Source organism: Peromyscus leucopus, chromosome 2 (assembly GCF_004664715.2).
Source record: "Peromyscus leucopus breed LL Stock chromosome 2, UCI_PerLeu_2.1, whole genome shotgun sequence".
NCBI classification, from domain to species: Eukaryota; Metazoa; Chordata; class Mammalia; order Rodentia; family Cricetidae; genus Peromyscus; species Peromyscus leucopus.
Genome location: NC_051064.1, coordinates 145740273 through 145764384, shown reverse-complemented (window position 1 = coordinate 145764384; position 24112 = coordinate 145740273). Strand labels below are relative to the sequence as shown.

At 51.5% G+C, this 24112-nt stretch overlaps 3 protein-coding genes across 3 annotated transcripts in view; 1 reads left to right on the top strand and 2 right to left on the bottom strand.

Annotated features, from left to right (window-relative positions):
• The window catches only part of Clcn6 (chloride voltage-gated channel 6), a 39090-nt gene extending 34336 nt beyond the window's left edge, over positions 1-4754 (top strand). Inside the window, 4 exon segments of the mRNA XM_028893640.2 lie at positions 94-250; positions 1045-1152; positions 1241-1366; positions 3447-4754. Of these exon segments, the coding sequence (XP_028749473.1) occupies positions 94-250; positions 1045-1152; positions 1241-1366; positions 3447-3527 (472 nt within the window). The 3' untranslated portion in view covers positions 3528-4754.
• Positions 4755-8469: 3715 nt separating this feature from the next.
• On the bottom strand, positions 8470-9911 carry Nppa (natriuretic peptide A). The gene is made up of 3 exons (XM_028893622.2): positions 9659-9911; positions 9231-9557; positions 8470-8749 (listed from the first exon to the last, which is right to left on the bottom strand). The coding sequence occupies exons 1-3, from the start codon at positions 9776-9778 to the stop codon at positions 8738-8740; spliced, it is 459 nt and encodes a 152-aa protein (XP_028749455.1). The 5' UTR covers positions 9779-9911; the 3' UTR covers positions 8470-8737.
• A 10512-nt stretch (positions 9912-20423) lies between these two features.
• On the bottom strand, positions 20424-21822 carry Nppb (natriuretic peptide B). Its single transcript, XM_028893630.2, has 3 exons — positions 21589-21822; positions 21148-21370; positions 20424-20643 (listed from the first exon to the last, which is right to left on the bottom strand). The coding sequence occupies exons 1-3, from the start codon at positions 21712-21714 to the stop codon at positions 20627-20629; spliced, it is 366 nt and encodes a 121-aa protein (XP_028749463.1). The 5' UTR covers positions 21715-21822; the 3' UTR covers positions 20424-20626.
• Positions 21823-24112: the final 2290 nt, after the last annotated feature.

Sequence of the window (24112 nt, the reverse complement as noted above, 5' to 3'; positions counted from 1 at the left end):
GAGTGAGCCCCCGAGCTTGCTGGAGATGATGGGACGTGGCAGAGGTGACCCTGCCGAGGGTATACGAGGCAGCATCTGGTTTTTGTGTAACAGATACACTCCCTACCCCAACCTATACCCTGACCAGTCCCCGAGTGAAGACTGGACCATGGAGGAGCGCTTCCGCCCGCTGACCTTCCACGGCCTGGTCCTGCGCTCGCAGCTCGTCACCCTGCTCGTCCGAGGCGTGTGCTATTCCGAAAGTCAGTCTGTAAGTCTTGGGTCCTGGTGTCCTGGAAGGCAGGAAGGCAGCAGGGTCAGGCCCTGCTGTTGAGGGAGAGGTGGTTCTGTGCGTGTGTGTGATGTGTGCACAGCTGCTCTTGAGTGGGCTGCTTGGCCTCATAGGCCACTTGCTGTTTGTGAGCTCCGAGGTCTTGAGGGAGCTGAGAGCTGGGTGACTCCACTGGTCCCTTGTGCAGCCTTTGACACCTTTTGTCCACTGTCTCCTGCCTGCTGGCCTGTGAGCTTTTCACATCTGAGGGCTTTTTCTTTTTGCTTGCTTTCTTGTTGAGACAGGATCTAATAGAGCCCTGGTCTTTGCCTCCCAGGATAGCTGAGGGTGAATGCCTGATCCTCACAGGATAGCTGAGGGTGAATGCCTGATCCTCATCCTGTCTGCAGCATTCACGTGCTGGGATTACAGGCATGTTGCCATGTCTGCCTTTAGTACTTACTGCAGGGTTTTAATCTGGTGGAAGTGGACTTTCCTGCATGTGTTAATGGAAGAAGTGCCCCTCCTGTCAGCTCCCCCACACCATCCTTTCTCTTCCTTTTGGTTTTTAGGGTGCTAAATCAACCCACAACTGCTGTTAGCGTATTTCTCATCCATTAGAAGCAGTTTGCTATTGGGCTGTCTCCCTCCTTAGCACCCACTGCGGCTGTTGTACTGTGTGTCCCTGGGTGGCCTGTGACTGGAAGGTTCCAGCATAGCTGGGGAGGGACTGTTAATGACCCTCCTGGCGGCCGCTGTTTGTTGCAAGGACACTGTTTTGGTCGGAATTGCAGAGTGCCAGCCAGCCACGCCTTTCTTATGCTGAGATGGCCGAGGACTATCCAAGGTATCCAGACATACATGACCTGGATCTCACACTGCTGAATCCCCGGATGATTGTGGTGAGGAGGGCTGTCTCTCGGGGCTGTCCCACATGCTCTGTCCATACTTATCCCAGGCTGTGGATGATTCTTGCTTTCTCCTCTGCAGGATGTCACCCCATATATGAACCCTTCACCATTCACTGTCTCCCCCAACACCCATGTTTCCCAAGTTTTCAACCTGTTCAGAACCATGGGCCTGCGCCATTTGCCAGTGGTGAATGCAGTGGGAGAGGTGAGTGAGTTGGGTGGGGGAGAGCCGTGTCCCTGGCTCCCTCTGGTCTGTCCTCTCACCCTGACTCTTCCCCATGTGCATGTCTGTCGCACCCGTCCAGCAGGGGGCACCCTGTGGTCTGCCGTCCATCCTCCATTGCCTGTTCTTGTCTCTGCTCCAGGGCTCATTTCCTCCCAGCCTGTGTTCCTTGGCTCCTCCTGCCTCTTAGGGGCATGTGTAGCATTAATAGAATGTAAGGTGAAGTTCTCAGAGGGTTTTAAAAGGTAGCACACCCAGTGATCACTTTCGCAGACTCTTCCATCACTTCTTTTCAGAGGTAATTACGTTTGTGTGGTATGTGAGCACAGCTTTGTGGGGTTGGTTCTCTGATTCCACCTTGAGTGGGTTGGCTTCTGGGAATTGAACTCTGGTCACCAGGCTTGCATGGTAAGAGTATTTACCCACTGAGCCATCTTGTCAGCCCAACTTATTATTATTATTTTTTTTCTTTTGGTTTTTTGAGACAGGATTTTTTGTGTAACAGCCTTGGCTATCCTGAAACTCACTCTGTAGACCAGGCCAGCCTCGAACTCAAAGAGACCCGCCTGCCTCTGCCTCCTGAGTGCTGGGATTAAAGGTGTGCGCCACCATGCCCGGCCCAGTTTAATTTTTTAATTACATAGCTATTGTTATATTATTATACTATATTGTAGCAAAATAAGAAAACAAAATAAAAGTAAGCCCTGACCCCTGCCCTGACCCCTGCCCTGACCCCTGCCCTGCTGAGGCCGCTGCCCTGTCAACTTTGCTGTGCCCAGGTTCTGTGTCATTCACGGTGGGTTTTCCCGCAGGCGCTCACCTCAGCTGCACGTAGGCAGGTGCTCTGCCCTTGGGCCACAGCGCTCCACATGTGCACAGTCGAGCGGCGTGCCTGTGTGCTCCCTTTTCCCTGTCCTCCCCATCTGGCTGAGTTTTAGTCCCCTTTGGAAGGTCTTAAGTACATGTCACCAAAATGACCCTGGGAGGAAGTAGTACCTCTTCAAAGGGACAACCTGCCTTCCCTCCGTCCTTCCCAGACTGGCCTTGAACTTGAGGAGTCCTCTTGACTCCCTGCTGTTATAGGTATGTGCCACCAGGCTTGGCTTGTGTCCTGTTTAAGGATATACGTTAGCCAGTTTTATATCAACTTGATAAAAGCTAGAGTCATTCAGGGATAGGGACTCAGAATTGAGAAAATGCCTCCGTCATATTGGGCTGTAGTACATTTTCTTAGTTAATGATTTATGTGAGAGGGCCCATCCCATTGTAAATGGCGCCATCCCTGGGCTGGTGGTCATGGGTGCTATAACCGAGCAGGCTGAGCAAGTCATGAAGAGTCGATAAAGAGCACTCCTTCATGTTCTCTGCATCGGTTTCTGCCTCCACGTCCCTATCCTGTTGGACTTCCTGTGCTGATTTTGCTCAGTGATGGTCTATAATGTAGCTGAAATAAACTTTCCTCCCCAACTTACTTTTGGCCTTGGCATTCTGTCACAGCAATAGAAACTCTAAGACAGGACAAGATGCACATTGAGGTGCAGCTCAGCAGTAGAGCATGTGCCTAGCTTTATTCATAAACAAGTTCACAAAATAAAACACAGGCTAGTGCTGCCAGGCATTGTGGCACACACCTGTAATCCCAGCACAGCACACAGGAAGGTGGCAAGTTCAAGGTCAGCCTGGGCTGTGTTGTGAATAAAACCCTCTCTCCACCAAACCAAAAATATTAAAAGTCTGGACCACATACAGATTGTTGAGAGAAAGCAGGGGCTCTTCCAAAGGGGCGGGGTCCCTTTAGTTACCCCCTCTCCCTGCTCCCACTTCACTCCCACTTCAGGACCGCTGGTTCCTTTTGTGCAGCTCCATCTATCCCCATGCTTCCTGAGAATAGGAAATCTGTGCCATGAGCACACTAACCCTGTCATGTCCTCACACTGTCCGGGTCCCAGTTCTCTTTCTGTCTCTACATCCTGGGGTACATGGCAGGGACCGTTCTCCTCACACCCACCCTTACTGGTGGGCTGGACACTCTGGTGACCTGGGTGTTTTCTCCTTGTCCTAGATCGTGGGGATCATCACACGACACAACTTGACGTATGAGTTCCTGCAGGCCCGGCTTCGGCAGCATTACCAGACCCTCTGACAGTTGAGCCCGGCTGCCACCTGCCAGCCCATTCTCCCAGAGATACCTCTGCAGGGGGCTTGCTCACACACTGGCCCCCACAGCTGGCATGAAGGCTCCCAGTCACCCACTTGCCCGGAGTCCTGGAAGATTGGGGTCAGAGGTTTGGGGGATGTGTTGAGCAGAAAGTTGGGGTCTTACTAACTTTCTCAACAAGAATTTTCCGTTTCCTGTTCCCCAGGCTCCCCTAGAGACGTCAGGGTGAAATCAGGCTGGGTCCTGGGTAGGCACTTGGTGTTTCTCTGTTGCTGTTTCTCAGAGAGCCCGGCTGTTGCCCGGACCCTTCTGGGAGGGGTGTGGACGGAGGCAAACATTGGGATGTTATTTGCGTATCACGTTCATTACTAAGTTCCGGAATTGGGCCCTGAGAACTGTTGCCCATGTTCGGGGAGGCCCAGGATCAAACCCAGGACCTCAGATACACTAGAGTTCTCTCCTCTTCATTGGCCTATTTCTTCTCATCTGTTTCCTAGGAGCGAGCACGTGCTCTGCTCTCGCCCTGTGGCCTGAATCAGACCCACAGAGCACTAAAACCCCAGGTCTCCCCTCGCTGGAAGCGTTCAGTAGCCCCATTCACCAGTTCCACCTGGTCTCCCGGGAACACATGCCCTCCATCCATCCTCAGTTCATTCCTCCCCACAACTACTGGACTTTCTAAGCCTTCATCTCTCGTCCTGGTGGTGCAGCCACAGCTTTGTCTTGGACTCATTCCCAAAGTTAACCAAAATTGAGGAGCCCCTAGACAGAACTGCTACCCCAAGCCCTAGTGAATTTGGAATCGCTCTACAAGCTGGCAAACAGGCTGCTCTGAGCCAGGGCCAGTCAAAGGTTCGGTTCCTCTCATGGTCACTGCTCACACCCTGCTCCCATGCCACCCCCCAGTCAGCTCTCTTACTGAGGACTTGAAGAGGAACTTGTGCAGCTGCTGGTCTCAGGGCTGGGGAGGGAGTGGGATGCTCTTGTCCCTTGTGCCTCACTGGTTTTTCATGGCTTCATTCTCCCCTGGCTGCTGGTCCTCTCTGAGTTGGCATCTCTGTGAACATCCAGGTAGAGACATCAGCACTCATTTTCCTGCAACCTAGGCCCTGTGGTAGGTGTTCTTTGGATACCAGGTGACATTCATTTGTATTCCATGCTGGTTTTTTCTTTTTCTTTTTTCTTTTTTCTTTTCTTTTCTTTTTCTTTTTTTTTTTTTTTTTTTTTTTTTTTTTTTTTTTTTTTTTTTTTTTTTTTTGAGACAGGGTCTCTCTGTGTAGCCCTGACTGTCCTGGAACTCACTCTGTAGACCAGGCTAGCCTTGAACTCAGAGATTCACCTGCCTCTGCCTTGTAAGTGCTAGAATTAAAGGTGTCCAACATCACCAACTAGCACATTAAGATACTTTTAAATCATGGAAGTTGCTGGAGAGAGTGCATGCCAGGGCCTGGCCTCTAGCACTGGGGCCTCCGGGCCTGGCAGAGTCTTCTGATCAGCACTTGGGAAATTGTTCCACGACCTCGGTCAGGGTTACCTTGAATCTTTGCAGCTGACTGCGACCCTGGCCCTCTTCCCAATTTGCTTATTACCAGAACAATCTGTTTTTCAGATTCTGACTTGTGAAGTGGGGGTAGGGATTGAAACTCCCAACAAGGAGTTGGAAATAGCCCTGCTAAGCAGGGTTGTGTTTGGCCGGCTGCCTGCTTCATTTTATGGCTGACTTGTGTGCCTGCCCTACGGTATTCTCCTTCAAGAAGGAAACCAGTTGCCCACACCAAGAGAAACGCATGACACACTGCAGAGTCGTCTTCCCAGCCTGGTGGGTTTGCAGAGTAGCAGCCTTCAGGCCAGCCCTGGTGACCGGTCGCAGTTGGTCCGTCCTGTGTGTGTGCTGTCACTATCAGCTTAGCCTAGAGTAGACAAGGTGTGGATGCTTCTACCCTACAGCTTGAGCCCATGCCTGTCTAGGACACTCAGTTCCTGGTCCCTCCTCCTAAACCTGCCTATCCAGAAAAGCCCAAAGACAACAGCTTTTCCGCTTGTGAACTCTTAACTGTAAGCCTTGGACCCCTTGCCCATAGCATATCCCTTGGAACCAGCAGCTCAGTATCTCACCTGCCACAGTTCAGTGGCCTGCCCCCAGTGTCACAGGACCTTGTCAAACACAGCTCCACGGAGGGACACCTGAGGTTGACTCTAGGCAATTTTCCTGGCTTGTTTCTGCACCTGGGCATTTGTGTGGCTGCCTGGTCCTGCTGTGGGAGTTCGGTATTTTATGAGCTGTCTGCATGTGACCTTGTTAGGCAGTTCCAGCTGGAATGGACATTAGCTTGACTCAGCCAGCCGTGTGACAGTTTGATGTAGACCTTGGTGACAAGAAAGCTTCCGGAAAAGCCAGCACCGCCCTCCTGGCCGTGCCGTGTTGATATGCAGTGTTGCCCTGGGTTCCTGTGGACCTCGGTGACTCTCCAGTCCCAGCTTCCGCCTTTCTGTTTGCACTGTTTGTTTATATGGTAACATTAGCTGATTCCACTGTGTAGATAAATTGTATCTTTTTTAATTTGTCAAAGTCTATTTTTATTTGACCCTTTGGAAGGTGGAAGTTCTGTGGTAACTTTTAAGAAGTCAGAATAAAATGTCTGCACCTTCTCCGTAGACCTTGTCTCCGTGGGGCTTTCTTTCCAGGTTTTCATTTCATTCCCACTTTGAAGTAGGGAAAAGTTAAGGTGCTAGAAGCAGTCTGTTTGTGAGACAGGGTCTTATGCAACCCAAACTAGCCTCGGACTCATTGTAACGAAGGATGGCGTGAGCTGTCCTCCTTCCTAAGTGCTGGGATCACAGGCATGTGCCATCGTGACAGGCATGACCTCTCTGTCACTGCCTGTCCCAGTGCCTGTCTGTCTCTGAAAGCATGGACTTAGTCCTGTGGCTCTTCCATGGTACCCATCACTGCTGTGCTCCGACTCACCTGTGAACACTGGTCCTTTGATCTGCACCAGGGCGAGAGCGGACCGTCTGTTTGGGTTCTGAGTACCTGTTTCAGGACTCACCCCGCAACCAGGAGCCTGACGGCAGCCAGCAGAATAGAAGCCCTCGCCGCTCTGTGTGTGTGTGTGTGTGTGTGTGTGTGTGTGTGTGTGTGTGTGCGCATGCACGTGCACACTCCTGCACATTCCTGCATCTGTCTGCTCACTTGCCCCTTATTTGACAGGAAATCCCACTGGCTGTGTCTGTGGCTGCCATGCCCGTCACAGACAGCAGCCCATCAGGCCCCTCCTGCCTCAGCTCTCTCCAAGTCGTAGGGGCACTTTGTACCTTGTGTGTCCCTTTCTGTCTCTTCCACTCAGTGACAACCCTTTGTTACCGTGACACCTGGAGGTTCCTTAGCAACTGGGACTCCCAAGTGCAGGCCTGATGCTTTCCTGTCTCACGCTGGTCCTCTAAATTGTTCTCCACTGACTGTTTCTTGTTTGTTGTTTTTTTTTTTTTCTTTTCTTTCTTTCTTTTTACACCTACTGACTTGAGATCCAAATAGGAGGGGGTTTTTTTTTGGTTGGTTTTTTGAGACAGCATTTCTCAGCGTAACAGCCCCAGCTGTCCTAGAACTCAATGTGTAGGCCAGGCTGCCCTTGAACTCACAGAACTGTCTACCCACTTCCTGAGTGCTTTGATTAAAGGTGTGTGCCACCATGCCAGGCCCAGATAGCATTTTGATTGGAAGTGGTTGAAGTTCTTCCTCCCCCTGCAGCCCTCACTGTTCACGTCTGGCCTTACCTCCCCTCCACATGTGTGTACCCTACTGCTTGGTTTCTTCTCCCCGTTTCTGTACAACGTGCCCAGTACGCTAGGACACAAGCACACAGCCGCCCACACAGCAAACTGTCCTGTTGGAGTTAGAAGTGTTCCTGTGATGTCACTTGTTTTCCTGGGCCTGTGTCCACAGTTAGCCTTGAGTGTGTAGGCTGTAGAGAGCACCAGAGGGCGGCATCCTGGGTTAGAGGCCAGCAGAAGTGAGCGGAGCAAGGTGAGTATATGGGTGAAGAGGGTGTCGGTGTGAGAATCTGAGGCAGGGACGGATGCCCAGGGAAACAGGCAAGAAAGTAAGAGTCCTTCCTTGTTCAGAAGGAACTTGGTGTCCTGGTCTCTCCATAGTGTGGTGCTTAGAGCAAGGCAGAGGCAGGCAGGTCTCCCTGAGTTTGAGGCCAGCCAAGGCTACACAGAGAGACCAAAAATAAATAAATAAATAAATAAATAAACTGCTGCTTCCTGGTGGCTCTCACCTCCATGCAGTGTACAATTCAAGCACCACAGTCTTGGGTTAGGGAGGCCATGGCTATTTTTCAAATGGATTTGGCTCCCTGAGTTTGACTTCTAGCCCTGATTGATGGACACAGATAGATAGGTAGAGATGCACCGGTGTGGTGGTTGACGAAGCATTTGAACTTGCCACTCATCAGCCTGGAAGCCTGCCTTCCCTGCCCCCAGCTGTGTGACCCACCCTCCACTCACTCTTGTCCAAACTGAGAGTGTAATTCACACACCCCAGCAGCTGCTGCTCAGATAGCAGGAGGTTTGGACGGTCCCTGGTTTGCTAAACGCTCCTTAAAACCACCCAGGCTGTAACCAAAACATGGGAGGGGTGCAAGAAATTGTCTACTGAGCACGAGTGCCATTGCCTGTCATCAGGAGAAGATGTGTTTGTGTTTCCTTTTTCATGAATTAAAAATAAGTAAACTTTCGGTCTGGGCGGACTTTCCCGCGGTCTGTGATCGGGGCTGGAGTGAGCAGCGGAGTGCGTTGAGCACTGTGTGTTGATCCCCTCCCACACTCACCAAGAAGAGTCGGGGAGGGAGAAATGACAGGAAAGGACAAGGTGGGGGACACCGGGGAGCTGGGACAGAAGTGAAAGAATCACCCAGACCTCAGCTTCTGTCCTTGGTGCTGAAGTTTATTCAAAAAAAATTTTTTCCAACTGCTTTCCGGAAGGGGTGAGGATCTACCTTAATTGCAGGGGGGAGGGGAAGCCCACTGGAACCACTGTTACATTTAGTCGTGATAGATGAAGGCGGCAGCGGCTCCAGCAGGGTGTTTGCCACACCTCAGTGACAATGAGACCAAGCTGCGTGACACACCACAGGGGCTTAGGGTCTTCTGTAACCTGCCCCAGCGAATCTGGCTGCTTCCCTCCCTGGCTGTTATCTTCGGTACTACAAAGAGAAAAAATATAGTGGTTTGGTGATCTGACTTTACTGTGCTAAACCGGTCAACTTGACCAGTGACTAGCTATCTCCAACCAGCCATAGTCCAGCCCAATGGTCCTCTGTCATAAACTAGCAAACAAGTCACTCATAACCATTAAGGCGTGCAATCTTTGTTCATTTCATTTAAATCTGCCAGGCCCTGGGACGAACACTAACTGCTGATCAGCAATGCAAAAGTGACTTGGCCTTGTGGTCTAATTTCCCAGCTGGTGGCTCAGAGGCTGTAGCAGCTGCTGGCATTGTCTTGAAACTTCTGGAACATCCACCATAGTGGGGCAGAATACTCAGAGGAATAAACACTGCACTGGTTTCTCTGTCGCCAAGGATGCCCCCTGTAGTATTCCTTGGCAACGTTTGACCCTTAACAAGACCATAGTTTGTTCCCCTACCCAGACTCCATCCCATTTCCCTCCACAGCCCCTCTTACCCGGAAGCTGTTGCATCCTAGTCCGCTCTGGGCTCCAATCCTGTCGATCCTACCCCCGAAGCAGCTAGACCGCCGTAGGCTCCGAGGGGCAGCGAGCAGAGCCCTCAGTCTGCCCTTCAAGAGGGCAGATCTATCTGAGGGGTCCCAGGGGCTGCGCCCGAGGACACTCCCATCTCTCTGAGGTGCGTTGACCTCCCCAGTCCAGGGAGGTACCTCAGAGAGAGAGCCAAGTGCAGCTCCCGCGTCCTCATTCTGCTCACTCAGGGCCTGTGGGGGCGCGACCTCATCTTGTAACGGCATCTTCTCCTCCAGGTGGTCTAGCAGGTTCTTTATGAAGGAAAAATAAATGCAGGGAAAAGGGGGATGTCTCAGAGGGACAGACTCAGTACCAAAGAGACCCAGTCTATGCCCCCACTTCCTGGCCCTACCTTGAAATCCATCAGATCTGTGTCGGACACTGCACCATACACAGGGTTCGCTCCAATGTAGCCTGGAAGCCAAAGGGCCAGGAAGAAGCAGCAGCCCATGGTGATGGAGAAGGAGCCCATGCTGGTGTAGGTCAGGGCGCGATCCGATGCTTGCTGCCTCTGCTCACTCCTCTCCGGTTTCTCTCTCTCAGCTTTTGCTCGTCACTGTCTCCCAGCTGTCCAGTGCCTCCCGTTTTTATAGCCCCCCAGCTCTCTGAGAACGCAGGAGGGCTGGAGCCCTCCCCATTCTGTCACTTGCAGCGATAAAGCGATGGAGTGAGGAGCCAGCAGAAGATGCCCTTTTAAAGTTATCAGTTGAGCAAAGCTTGTCACAGCCCCTTCGCCTTGAGCATCTCCAGTACCCTCCACCCCACCCCAGACCCTCGGCTGCAAGAGCCACATTCTTGCTGATTTGCCTCAAGAGGCCCCACTTCAAAGGTGTGAGAAGAGCAGAAAAGAGTCCTTGGTTATCTTCCCGGGCGCGCGCCTCAGGATTCTTTCTCCCTGGCAACAGGACCCATGCAGGGAAGCAGAGGGTGACGGCTGGCCTGCACCCAGCTCCCCCTGCCTGCAGCTCAGCTGTCAGGGGCTCCAAATAAGGGCGGGAGGGGAGAGAATGACAGACAGGCAGCTGGGAGGCCAGCTAGACTGGCGAGGGAGTGCCCATGCTGGAGCTGGCTTCACACCTGATTCATCAGCCTCGTGGGTGGACCGCTGGCCCCAGACAGCCCACCCCCACCCTAGATGTCCGTGTTAGCAGTCAGGTGAAAGAGTTATTTTATTTTAGAGTATGAAGTCAGCCAGGAAGCCAACATGATACAGGCCCCAAGAATTCAGCTAGCAGTGTAAACGCCAAGGGATGTTAGAAGAGCATGTTTCCTCTGAGGTTCGTTTGCCCTACCTCCCAAGACTTGCGTCCAAGGTGCAAGGCGGCAGGTTTGAAGGATGGCACCACTTTTCTTTCTTGGCATTGCTGTTTTCAGAAGCTCTGACTCTGAGTGTCAAGTGGTCCCACCTTCCCGGGGAAGTAGACAGAAGAAGTAAAAGATTGAAGGGGGCTACACCGTTCTCCATAATGTCCTTCACGACCTCCGAGGCCAAGGAAGTGAGCCACGAAGGCCTTGATTCCTGGCACCCTCAGGAGCGTGAACAGGCAGTCTGTCTTTAAGGAGTGCTCTCTGTCCTTCAGTGTTACCACATTCAACACGGCGTATGTTTCATGTGTCTGACAAGTATGTGTGTTTTCGGCTTTCCGGTCATCTGTGGGCTACAGCAGATCTGAGTTCAACACCCACATGTTCAAATTCGCTCCTAGCACTCATGTGTTGGATGGCTGTTTCCAGGGTGGCTGGTTCTATCCTCAGCTTTGCCAACCCGGTGGCTGCCTGGTCAAAGCTGGAGGCCACAATGGCTGGAGGTCACAAGAGGTGTCTGTGGTGATATTCCCTAAGATAGAAGAAAAAGAGAGAGAGAGAGACCTTTGAGAAAGCTGGGGGTTGTAGGCAACTAATTTGGATTGGCCAATCTCTACTTGAAATCTGAAATCAGTGCACATCTACGTAGGAGCTCTGGGTGCAGACTGTCGCCTCCGGATGAGTCCCTGGGATGCGCTCACTGCTTAATTGTGTGGCTGTGAATTATTATTAGCAAAGAGGACTCAGCAAGCATCCTTACTGGGGGAACTCAGGATCCTTGCTGTGTGTGTCACATGACCTATCTCCTGGAGATGGCCTTTGAATCAGGCAAAGACTTGAGAATGGCTCAGAGGCAGGTGGCCTCTGAGGTCTGCTGCCGCTTTTCTGTCCTGTGTCACATCTGAAGTCCATAGGTGGCCCTAGGAGAGCTGGAGTTCTGACCGGGAGTGCTCCAGGAGGGCAGTTTCAAGGCTCACCCATCTTCTTTGGTTAAAGTCAATTTTCCAGAGTGGAACTGGAGAGGACGTGAGGGCCATCCCCTGGATGTCTGTGTTCTCAGCGTTCGGTTAAGGGGCAGGGATGAAGGATGCTCTGAGTGCTCTCCATACCTCTCTGTTACCATAATCTGCACTGTGTGTGTGCTTTGTGTCTGGCGAGTGGAGGGGCCCTCACCCACTCAGTCCAGTCCTTACGAAGCCTTTGATTTGAGCCCAAATGGAAAGCAACTCAATGTGATGTTTCTTTCCATATCTCTGGCCATGCTCCACTTTAGGGTGTCCAGAAGCCGGCCGTCCTTAGCTCTAGGAATGATAAAAAGCAAAGAAATGGGAGGGGGGCTGGGACTAGAGTGATGCTTGGTTGTTCAAGCATGAAGACCTGAGGCTGAATCCTCAGCGCTATTCACAGAGCTGGGCATGGCTGCATGCACCTGTTAACCCCAGTGCTGAGAGATGGAGTCATGAGGCTCCCTGGAACTTGCTGGCTGCCAGCCTAGCCAACAAACAAACAAACAAACAACAACAACAACAACAAAAAAATCCCAACTTCAGACTCAGTGAGAGACCTTGCTTTATGGCAGTGGTTCTCAACCTTCTTAATGCTGTGACACTTTAATACAGTCCCTCATGTTGTGGCGACCCCAACTATAAAATTATTTCATTGCAGTCAGGCATGGTGGTACATGCCTTTAATCCCAGCACTCAGGAGGCAGAGGCAGGAGGATCTCTGTGAGTTCAAGGCCAGCCTGGCCTACAGAGTGAGTTCTGGGGCAGCCAGAGATATATAGTGAGACCATGTCTCAAAAATACCAAAAAAAGAAAAAAGAAGAAGAGGGGGAGGAGGAGGAAAGAAAAAAAGGGGGTTTATGCACCACTATGTCCAGATACAGTAATAATTTAAAATAAATAACATGGATAGTAATCAAGTCAACTTCTGACCACCATGCACATGCACACATGCACACACACAAAGAATAGAAGGAAGGAAGAAAGGAAGGCAAGCAGGCAGGCAGACAATATTTCATTTCTTTTTTAGAATATTCAGGCTGGGTGGCGGCGGCGGCGGCGGCGGCGGCGGCGGCGGCGGCGGCGGCGGCGCACGCCTTTAATCCCAGCACTCGGGAGGCAGAGCCAGGCGGATCTCTGTGAGTTCGAGGCCAGCCTGGGCTACCAAGTAAGTTCCAGGAAAGGCTCAAAGCTACACAGAGAAACCCTGTCTCGAAAAACCAAAAGGAAAAAAAAAAATAGTCAGGTAACTGGAAGTTGGCAGTGGGGACAGGTTTCCGACGTGGGACAGCTTTATTGCATCACTACTTCCATGTGTTAGGGGAGAGGAAGTGGACAGTGAGCCGGTTCACCACTGTTACCCAACACGGCCCTGCATTAAGGAGCTGAGTCTGCTCTGCATGGCTGCATGTTGGTGGCTCAGCACTCCCACAGCTGCAGAGGACAGAGACAGTGACTCAGGCTGCTGTCACTGCAAGCCTGCAGGGCCATGTCTCTTCTCAAACTCTGGCAGTGGCCTGGAGACATCAGCTCCCTGCTCCCTGGGCCTCTCTGTAGAGAAGCAATTGGTTCTCTTTAAGTCCAGCAAGACAGAGAAAGACTGGGAGAAGGAAGATCCATGGAAGACACAGCTGCTTTGCAAGCCACCTTAGCAGCGGCATCTGTCACCTTGTGCTGTATTCCATTGCCATCTCTAGGCCCTGCTTGGGGTCTAAGGGAGGAGGAACTACAGCCTGAGTCCTGGGGAGGGGGCACACCTCAGGAATAAAGAAGAAAGAATAAATGTAAAATAACATGTGACCAGCTGACTACAGCCTTGCAAAATCTCCCTAGTATGCTAGGTTAACATACTAGGCATCTCCTGAGTCCACAGAGAGCTGTACCTTGGAGGAATCCCCTGGGAGAGAATGGGAGGCCAGTACTGCCTCAGTTTCCCCAGGCTGAACCAATAGCGCTTCATAAAGGCTGGGGCTGAAAACTACCCACAGAAACCTCTTGTCTCCGTTCTGGAGACTGGGGCCTCAGATGAAGGTGCCGGAAAGGCCAGGCTCCCTCGGAAACCTGTCGGAGAAACATGCTTCTTCCAGCTGTCGACTGTGCTTGGCTTCTGACTGTATTGTGCCAGCCCCGGGCACTGTCGTCTTCCCTCTGGGTCTTCTTCCCCTTACAAAGCCGCCAGTCACATTGTGGCGTGCGTGCGTGCGTGCGTGCGTGCGTGCGTGCGTGCGTGTGTGTGTGTGTGTGTGTGTGTGTGTGTTTATGTGTGCAAGTAAGGGGCATAAGGTTTCTTGTAGCTCACGGTGCAGCTAAGGATGACCTTCAACTCCTGAACTCCGTGTCCTCCTGCCTCCACCACCCCAGTCCTAAGTCACAGACTTTTGTCACCATGCTCAGGATATTTGGTGCTGGGAATGGAGCCCAAGGGTTCCTGCATGTTAGGCAAGCAATCTACCCTCGGGGCTACATCCTCAGCCAGAAGCCAGTCCTAGAAGATGGGACACCACCCTCTGCCACCAGTTATATCTACAGTCAGCGCTTTGCCTAATATGGTCACATTTGGAGGCTCAGAGTATTGTTTTTCCTATTCTTTGGGGGGCATAATTAACCCCTAATGGGCACTGTATAAGCAGGGCCCTTTCCATCTTCTGTCTCTCGCTGGTGTAAGCCTCATCTCTACCCATGGCAGTGGACTTCCCAGTATCCTAGTCCTGTATCCAAGTTTTGGCTGGGTTTGGTCTATGAGCTGGCTTGTCAATTTCTCCTCACCAGGCAGGGCCAACTGAGGGGCCCTTTTGGTATGTGGGAGGGGGGTGTGATAGCAGTCCTGAGTGCCAGATCAGCCACGGCATTTACTAGAAAACCAGAGGTGTGAGCAGGCGGAGCAGGTAGGAGTCTGCTTCAAGACACCCCGTGTCCTAGCACCGAGTACACAGTGTATACACACCGATTCTTTAGAAAAATACTTTCTGAATGACTGAATCAATGTGTTTGCTCTATTTAACTCCCCATACCCAGTCCCCACCCCATATATACCCAAATGCCTCCCTAGAGGGGAAGTCACTCTCTGGCTGAAGTGTGAAGGTTGCGTGTGACCTTTCCTCTGATGCTCAAAGTAGCAGATGGGGGATCCGGGGGAGGGCAGGATACGGAGGGAACTGGTACAGCTAAATGGTGCAAGGGTCTAAAATAAACCAGAAGTGCGAGGAGGAAGGAGGGAGCCAGTGGGTGTGGAACCCGCTTGGGTGGTCCAGCCAAGAAGGATTCTAAGGGCCTGCCTCATCAAGGGTGTGGTCCTGGGCAAAGGCGGAATCACTGGGGAGTATCTCCCTTTAGGCTTTCCTAAACAGGAAGTGGACTCAAACGCAAGTTAGCTGAGAGGGAGGGCAAGTACAAAGTCAAAAACTACTGTGGACGGCAGCTGCTCCAGCCCCACCTCCCCCAGAGAACTCCCGACAGGGTTAAAACCTGTGCTGCCTGTGATGAGAGGCAGCTGGTTACCTGAACTATGTGATGGGAGGCAGCTGGTTACCTGCACTCTGCGCCTAGTACACTTCCCTGTGCTGCTGCTGGGAGCCACGTGTGCTCTGAACACCAAAGGATCCTCCAGCCAAAAGTGCAAGGCTCGGGCAGAGATAGGGCCCAGTCAGTGGAGTGTCTGTCTAGCGTTCACAAAGTCCCGGTTCACTCCCCAGTGCAGCACAAACCAGGTGTGGCGGCTCACACCTAGAATCCCAGCACTCAGAGCGGGAGGCAGAAAGTCAACATCATCCTGGGCTCTTACAGAGGGAGTTGGAGACCAGCCTGGGCTACTTGAGATCAGCCTGGGCTACTTGAGACCCTGTAACAACTCCCCCCCCCCATGGGTTGGGACAGTACCTCGGTTGGTAAAGTGTTTGTGGCACAAGCCTGAGGATCTGAATTTGATTTGCAGCACCCCCATTGAAAAAACAGGTGCAGGTCTGGAAAGATGGTTCAGTAGTTATAAACACTAGCAGAGGACCTGGGTTCAGTTCCCAGCACCACTTACTAGCTCATAACCATCCATAACTTCAGTATTAGAGGACCTGATGCTTTCTTTTGACCCTGTGGGCACCAGGCATGCATGCGCTACACTTACATACCTGCAGGCAAACAGTTACACAAATAAAATAATTAAATCTTTAAAAACCACCAACAAAACAAACCAGTACTGGAGAGGTAATGGAGATGGAAGGATTCCCAGGAAGTACTGGCCAGCCGGTCTAACTGAATCAGCAAGCTTCCATTCAGCAACAGACAGACCTGTCTCCAAAATAAGAATTGAATGAAAGAAAAAGACACTTGACATTGACCTCTGGCCTACACACCACACACACCACACACACACATACACACACAGGCACACGCATATGCACACACACAAGCTCAGGGCCAGCATCCGGCACACACAGCAATGTCACAGACAGGAGAGAGGGAACCACTGCCCAGTGGGGCACACAGATCTGGATCTGCTTTTAGGCATTTCTGACAATCAGCTCCATAGGATGGTTGGCCACTCGTGGGTGGAACTGCCGGGCTAAGGTAAGTCAGTAGATGGAAAGTCTAGAAGACAGACATGGAGAGTTCCACCGGGAATGGAGACCAGAGGCCAAGGTACTGGTTTGGATCTGACTTGGTGAGAAGAGAGACACATTTTATTTTTCCTTGCCACACTTCATCCTCAGATGAAACTGCCACAAGGGGATGCAGACAGGACTCCTCGAGAGTCACACATGCAGACATGACCAGAAGCATTACAGCCCGTGCTCTGTACCTTTAACACCCAAGGCTGGGCAAAGCTGGCCTGCCCTCCACGTCCTCTTTAAGTGGTCTTTAGCTCTGAAGCTGTGGGCTGAGCCTCCTCTGGTCCATTCCACAGAGACTTCTTTCCTAGAAAGATCTGAATGATAGGTAAACACTTGTGGAGACACAGAGCATGGCAGCTCTCTGAAGGGAACAGGGTGATGGTGAGCAGCCAGGGAAACTGAGGGCTGGTGTAGCTCCAAGAAGAAGCATTAGGAAGGCTGGTGTGTGTGTGTGTGTGTGTGTGTGTGTGTGTGTGTGTGTGTGTGTGTGTGTGTGATTTCAGTGGGCCCCTGATTAGGAAGTTCTTTATCTGCTTACTCTGCTTTTTCGTTCATTTTTTGAGGAAGGGTCAGGACTTCAAGCTGGCCTTGAGCTTGCTCTCTTAGTTTGCTTTCCACTGCTGGGGTAAAGCATCATGACCAAAAGCAGCTTGGGGAGGGAAGGGTTTATTTGGCTTCCATATCCCTGTCATAGTCCATCTTTGAAGGAAGCCAAAGTAAGAACTTAAGTAAGGCAGGAACCTGGACGCAGGAACTGAAGTAGAGATCATGAAGGAAGAACGATGCTTACTGGCTTGTCCGCCATGGCTTTCTTACAGCACCCAGGACCCTGCCCAGGGTAGCACCGCCCACAGTGGGCTAGGCCCTCCCATATCAATTAGTAATCAAAAAATGCTCCACGGATTTGCCTCAAGCCAATCTGAGGGAGGCATCTACACAGTTGAAGGCCTTCTTCCCAGATGACCCTGACCTATGTCAAGTTGACAACAACAACAACTTAACAAGCATACTCACCATGTCACTGAGGAAGGCCCAGACTCTTCATCCTCCACCTCCTGAGTTCTGGAGTTTTAGGCACACGTAGTAAACAAGGCTTATGGGGCCCCAGGGATCGAACTCAAGGCTTCTGCTCCCTTGGCAAGCACTTCGGCAACAGCTGCTACATCCCCAGGCCCTGCCCCAATGATCTGTTTGCTTATTATTTTTATGAGTGTGTGGTGCATGTATGGGTACCTGCTTGTGTATATGCCAGCGTGTTGGCATGTATGTACATGTGTGTACAGCCCAGAGGTCAACGTTAGGTACTGTCCTCGAGTGCTCTCTACTGTAGTTTTTGAGAGAGAGTTCTCTCGTTGAACTTGGAGCTCACAATTCAGCGAGGCTGGACAGAAATAAGCCTCCTACAGATATATGCTGCCACGTCCAGCTTTCCTGTAGATGCTGAGGATCCAAACTCAGGTCCTTATGCTAATATGACGGGCACTTGCCCAACTGAGCTATCTCCTCAGCCTCTCTACAAAGATTTCCTTTATTATTCATTCATTTATTTTTGTTTTGTTTTTGTTTGTTTGTTTGGACAGGGTGTCTCTGTGTAGCCCTAGGTGTCCTAGAATTCCCTCTGTAGACCAGGCTGGCCTCGAACTTACAGAGATTACCTGCTTCTGCCTCCCGAGTGCTGGGATTAAAGGCGTGCGCCACCACCGCCGGGCTACTGAGGATTCTGTAGAGGTAGGAAGTGGCTGTGACTTGCTCCTTTGTCTCTCTGGTCTTTCAGTGTTCACCCTCTATCTGACTCCAGGTTTTCATTATGAAGACCAATTAGGATTCACACTACACCTGGCCCCTCTTTACAGATGTGCCCAGTTTCCTGGAAAACCTCAGACGTTCCAGCTGTGTTTGGGAGTGAAGATTCTGGAATGGGTGAGCAGAGGAGCAGGCTGCTAGCAAGCAGTGGCCCGAATGCGGAGCTCTAGGATGTCCTGCATGTGGGTGTGTGTGTCCATTCCACTAGCAAGCCCAGCTCCCTGGCTTGGTAAAGAGTGCTCGGGCAGTGGTTAGAGCCTGGGTCAGAACACGGCTCTGCTGCTCTTACTTCATGACGCTGAGCAAATCACACAACTTCTCTGTGCCTCAGTTTCCCTGCCTGCCAGAGGCGAGGTGTTCAGCTTCTCAGAGTCATGAGGACTGTCCCAGCTGATGGAACTGTGCCTGCCTTGTTAACGAGGCCCTTATCCACACCAACTGTTCACTGTCTTATGCATCAAGAAGATGACTCACGGATTCTTGGAAAATAAGCTACTCAAAAACCTCACTTGAAAAAAATCTTAACTGCTCTCTTTAGATATCCACAACCCCAAGTGCATGCAGGATCAAAATGAGAAATCACGCAGAGCCACCTCTCAGTCCTCTGTCACTCCAATGGACACTCTCCAAAGCTCTGCGGAAGGCCAGGCAGATGTGACAGCCACTCAGCTGTCCCCTCATGTCTCAGGGTGCCTGTCTCAGTTTTCTTACCCAGAAAATGGGGGTGATGATAATCATGACAATACTGGTCGCAAGGACCTGACCTTTGGCCCTCAGCTGAGCTTAGGTGATATGTGGCATTCAAAGGACAGGGTTCCAGGACATAAGATGGAGGCACAGGACACAGAAAAGATGACACTGAGGCCAGGAAGATGGCTCAGTGGGTAGAGATGCCTGCCCTCCAGACTGGTGACCTGAGTCAGAAGCCTGGAGAACGGGACTCTTGCAAGTTGTCCTTTGACCTCTGCACACATGCTGTGACACATGCATATCTCGCATATCTCCCACTCTGATAAACAAACTGCAGAGTTTAAAAAGAAGAGAAGGGTGGGCTGGGGCTTTAGCACGGGAGGTAGACAAAAAGAAGAGGAGGAGAAGGTTCGGGAGGAGCTGGGGGCACAGTGGCGCATGTTTTTAATCTCAGTACTTAGGAGACAGGGGCAGGGGGATCTCTGTGAGTTCTAGGCTAGCCAGAGCTACATAGTGAGACCCTGTCTCAGCAACAACAAAACCCCCTCCCCAAAATGCCCAAACAAAAGAATGTTCACTTTTTGGGGTGTGAGGGGAGGAATTGAGACAGGATCTTATATAGCCCAGCCTGGCCTCAAACTCACCATGTAGCCAAGGGTCACCTTGAACCCTGGACCCTCCTTATTCTGCCTCCCAAGTGCTGGGATTACAAGCATGTGCCAACCATGTCCCAACTTCAACTAGTTCATACATGAGGATTCTGAGGGTTGTCTCCTTTCTCTGGGGTGACAGAGAAGTGCCAGTGTATCTTCAGGGTAGGGGTATCCAAAAGCCTGGGCCCCTCTCAGGCCCCTGGAACCTTTGGGCTGAGGCTAAGAAGGCGCTTTTCTCAGATGACATCATCAGGAACTGGAGGCTTGATGCCGAGGTGTAGGGTAGGATGGAGGATTCACTCCCATCAGGAAGGCTGTGAGCTAGCATCACACACACATTTGTGTATACATATGCATACATACGTGCATGTACACACATATACATGTGCACACACATACATTTACACACCTGCATGCACATACACAAACGTGAGCCCTTGAGCACACACACACACACACACACACACACACACACACACACACCACAGCCTTCATCTCTGACATCTTTGTTGGGTTTTCTAGAAACAAGAGCAACTAGTCAGTGTTTGATGATGGAATTCCAGGCAAGAGAGCAGGGCAAACGCCAGGATGCTCATCCTCACATTGTTCTGCACCCAGGAATCAAATACATGCTTTGAAAAACAGATTCTATGAAGAGTCTCAAGTGTTTCCGGTGTGGATTGATATCTCACAATGTTAAAAACTGGTAAGGAAAGGAAAGGCTACCCCCTCACTGGCCCAGCCCTTGAGCTGTGTCCTCATCCCACTGTCGAGATGCCTTGGGACCTTGCAGAAAATACATATTTGTGGGGTTTGTTTCTTTTCATGTTAAGATGAGAAACTGGAGGCAGGAATAATGGCATGCCTTTAATCCCCACACTCAGGATGCTGAGACAGGCAGATTTCTGTGAGGTCCAGGCCTGCCTGTTCTACAGAGTGAGTTCCAGGACAGCCAGGTCTATGTAGAGAGACCCCCATCTCAAAAACAAAACAAGCAAAAAGTCCCCAACAAACAAGCTAAAAAAGACGAGAGACTGATAGGCACACGAGGAGACAAATCCTTTTCAAAGCAAGAAATATGCTGTGTTTATTACACTGTGAAAAGTCTGTGCTCAAAGGTAAGAAACAGTCTTGTAGAAAACAACCAAATAAATAAATAAAAATAAATAAATAAATAGGATCACTTCAAAAGGGGGTCCCAGAGTTGGGGGAAAGAGCCCCAGGTGGAGTCAGAAGCAGGCGCCTGCAGCTGGGAGGTCTCCTAATGCCGCTTCAGCACTACAAGGAGAAGAGACAGGGTTGCTGTCAGACAGAGTGAAACAGGCCGGAGCTTCACTTCGCTCACCACCCACCACCGCCACCTGCAGTCCCCAGAGGATGCTGAAGTTTACGGCTCTGGAAACAGCTACCTCCCTGGGCCTCAGGTTCTACTGTCAAGTGGGTTGATTGTATCCTTTGCCTTTGACAAGTCAGCGTGGAGAAAACGGGGGGTGGGGGGTGGTCAGAACTCTTCCTGCCCTATGAAGGGGTGGCCACGCAACAGGCGGTCTGCACCCTGAGGAGCGTTGACCCCTCTGATGGAAGGTAGATGATGACCTGTGAGGATGTAATGAAGCATCCAGGTGACATTTCCTGACAGGTCGCCTTGGTCCTGAAGACTGTCAGCAAGGTGGAGGGCTGCGCGAGTACCTCAGATAGCAAACCGAGGGGCCTCTAATGGTGGCATGCATGGGGGGTGGGGTGGGGTGCAGCTTGCTGGAAAGTGGCAAGGTAGGAGCTCACCATTGCAACCCAGACGACTGACAGAGCCTATCCGGTCTATCCTGTGCCCAAAGCAGCTCGAAGTATGCATCTTCTTGGAGTTGCGAATTCTCTGCAGGATCTGGAAGGTGCTGTCTTGAGACCCAAGGGTGCTTTGGAGAGATGCTTTTGTGGTATGTTGGTCCTTCAGGAGCTGCGCCTGAGGCACCTCCTCTGCCTTTTCCCTCAGCAGATCCAACAGCGCCTGTGATGAGATGGGGAGCCCAGGCCTCAGACACACACACCTGGCTCTCCCACTCCTCCATGGTGCCCATTGGTTGAGGGTCCTGGTACCCAATCTTGCTGCTTCCTGAGTCTTACAAGGCTAATTCCCAAAGGACATGAGGCCTTTTTGCATCGCTGTTGCCCAACCCCCCCCCCCCAGGCAGACCCTATCTGTCTATGCAGACCCTCAGAGCTCACCTGCATCTTGACTTGTTCTGGAGACTGGCTAGGACTGCTCAGAGGGTGGGAGTGACCTCCCAGCAGTGACAGAGACAGGAAAAGCAGGAACAGAATCATCCGGGACAGCACCTTCTGGAGATCCATGCCGCAGTTGTGATGGGCCAGGCTGCTGCGGTGCCTTGTTCTCTCTCTCTCTGGTCCCACCTCCTCAAGCAGCTGGCTTCTTCAGCCACGGAGCCTCCTCGGCTTTTTATCCTGGGGCTGAGTGTCCGGCCAGCCCTCTTATGGAGTGGGGGTGGGGTTATCTCTGATTTATCAGTCACATTCCTGCCTGCTGAGCTCAAGGCCTGAGAATTCACCCCTCTGTGCCTGTGTGGAGTACTCGTTGTGGGTGGAGGCTGTGGAGAGCGGGCCTTGTATAGAAATGGGCTGGGCTAGGGTGGGAGAGTGCTGGGACACTAACACGTCCCTGTTTCCTGCTCCCTTCTTTCATGCAAAAATCCTGCCCCACCCCTATTGGAAATGGCAGGGAGAACCCCTGCTTCCCCAGCCTTTGGCGAGTGTGGGGCTTATGGGGTGACTCATTGAAAACACTCCCAGACAACACCCACCATCACCAGCCTCCCGGGGGAGAGTGTCCTCAGAACCTGTAATCCCTGCCTGGCTTCCTAGCACCTGGCTGGATGGCTGGACTGCACCGCTTCCCGGCACTTGGGTAGCTGTCCGTGGTTCTGATCTCAAGTGCGCTTCACACAAACTCTCCCACGCTCTCCTACCCAGGTCAGAGGGATCAGCTGCCCTGATACCCTGCTCACTATCTAACAATCCCCTCAAAACCTTGTGAAGCTTTCTCCTCAAGGATGCTCACTCTCCAGGGTCAACTGATTAAAAACTGGGATATGACAAGGAACTTCTGGAATTACAACCCTCCTTCCATCCCTTAATGAGGAGGACTGATTAGGATAGAATTTTAAGAGCCTGGCCTAGAGATGAGGTCATGTAGGAATGCCTTCTGGGGCATCTCCAGGTGCCAAAGTCTCCTCCCCCACCATGAGCGGAAGAGAAAGGATGCCTGGACACTAGAGGTGTGGGAAGTGCCTCTCCCCAGTGCTCTTATCCGAACACCCACGAGCGACTTCTCCCTAACACACCAGCCTCCCACCTCAGCTGAGAAACGAGATTCTGAGGAAAGGAGCCCAAGTGTCCATGACCGATGTCACTACCCCTTCTGCAGAATCTGTGTTAGCAAGTGTCAGGATGGTGAAGGATAATGACCAGGGGTGGGAGGGGGTTGTGGCAGAGATGGGGAAAGGGGATAGTTAGAAGCTCATGACTCAATGGGAGGTGGTGGCACACGCCTTTAATCCCAGCACTCAGGAGGCAGAAGCAAGTGGAGCTCTGTGAGTTCGAGGCCAGCCTGGTCTACAGAGTGAGTTCTAGGACAGCCAGGGCTACACAGAGAAACCCTGTCTTGAAAAAGAAGAGGAGGAGGAGGAAGAAGCTCATGACTCCAAAACCAGTCAAATCTGGAGAAAACTGTCAGGTTCTTCTGCAAGCTTGGGGTGGAGTCTGGAACCCTTGGACCATGTTTGCATGAGCTCTTGTGTTCTGGCCCTGGGGAAACAGTTGCCTAGGCAGTCGTTTTGAGGGGGCAGAAAGGCCTTCAGCTCCAGTCTCAGCTCAGGCCTTCTCCTTGTACATGGATTTGCATTTTTATGAGTTGAAGCTGTCAGCCTCAAGGCTTCCCCTGCTGCTGTCCCAGAGCAGAGTGTTGTGTCCCTAATCATTCTCACACAATTTTCCTCTGAGAAACAGTTAGCCTACCTCCCCTAAATCACTAAATTCTCAGGACATAGGCAGAATGAATCCAGATTCTTGGCCAAAACACCATACAAATGGCCTCCAGCCAAGTTCCCAATAGAGCCCATGCTCCTCTCTGAGATGGCTTCCATTGTCCATCATTCTTGTCACCCAGCTTGTGCCCTGGCAGGGAAGTCACATTACATCCACAGTCAGGAAGCAGAGAACAGTGAATTCATGCGTTCTTTCTCCACTACACAGATCCCATCCATGGAATGGTGCCACCCACAGTGGGGAGGTCGCCTCACCTCAGTTAACACAATAAAAACAATCCCCAGTGCTGGAGAGGTGGCTGAGGTGATTTAAGGCACTGGCTGTTCTTCCAGAGGACGCAGGTTCAGTTTCCAGCACCTACATGGCGGCTTTTGTAACTACTTGTAACTCCAGTTCCGGGGGATTTGACCCCCTCTTTTAGCACCCATTTATTTTGTTGTTGCTTGTTTGAGACAGGGTCTTACTGTGAGTCCTTAGCTGACCTGGATCTCACTTTGTAGACAAGGCTGACCTTCAACTCACGGAGATCTACCTGTCTCTGCTTCCTGAGTGCTGTGTTTAAAGGAGTGTATGAAACGGTCTCATAGCCCAGGCTGGCCTAATCATGCTCTTCCTGTCTCTACTTCTCAAGCATCAGGATGTACTCCACCAGGCCTGTTTTATGTTGGCTGGGGATTGAACCCAGGGC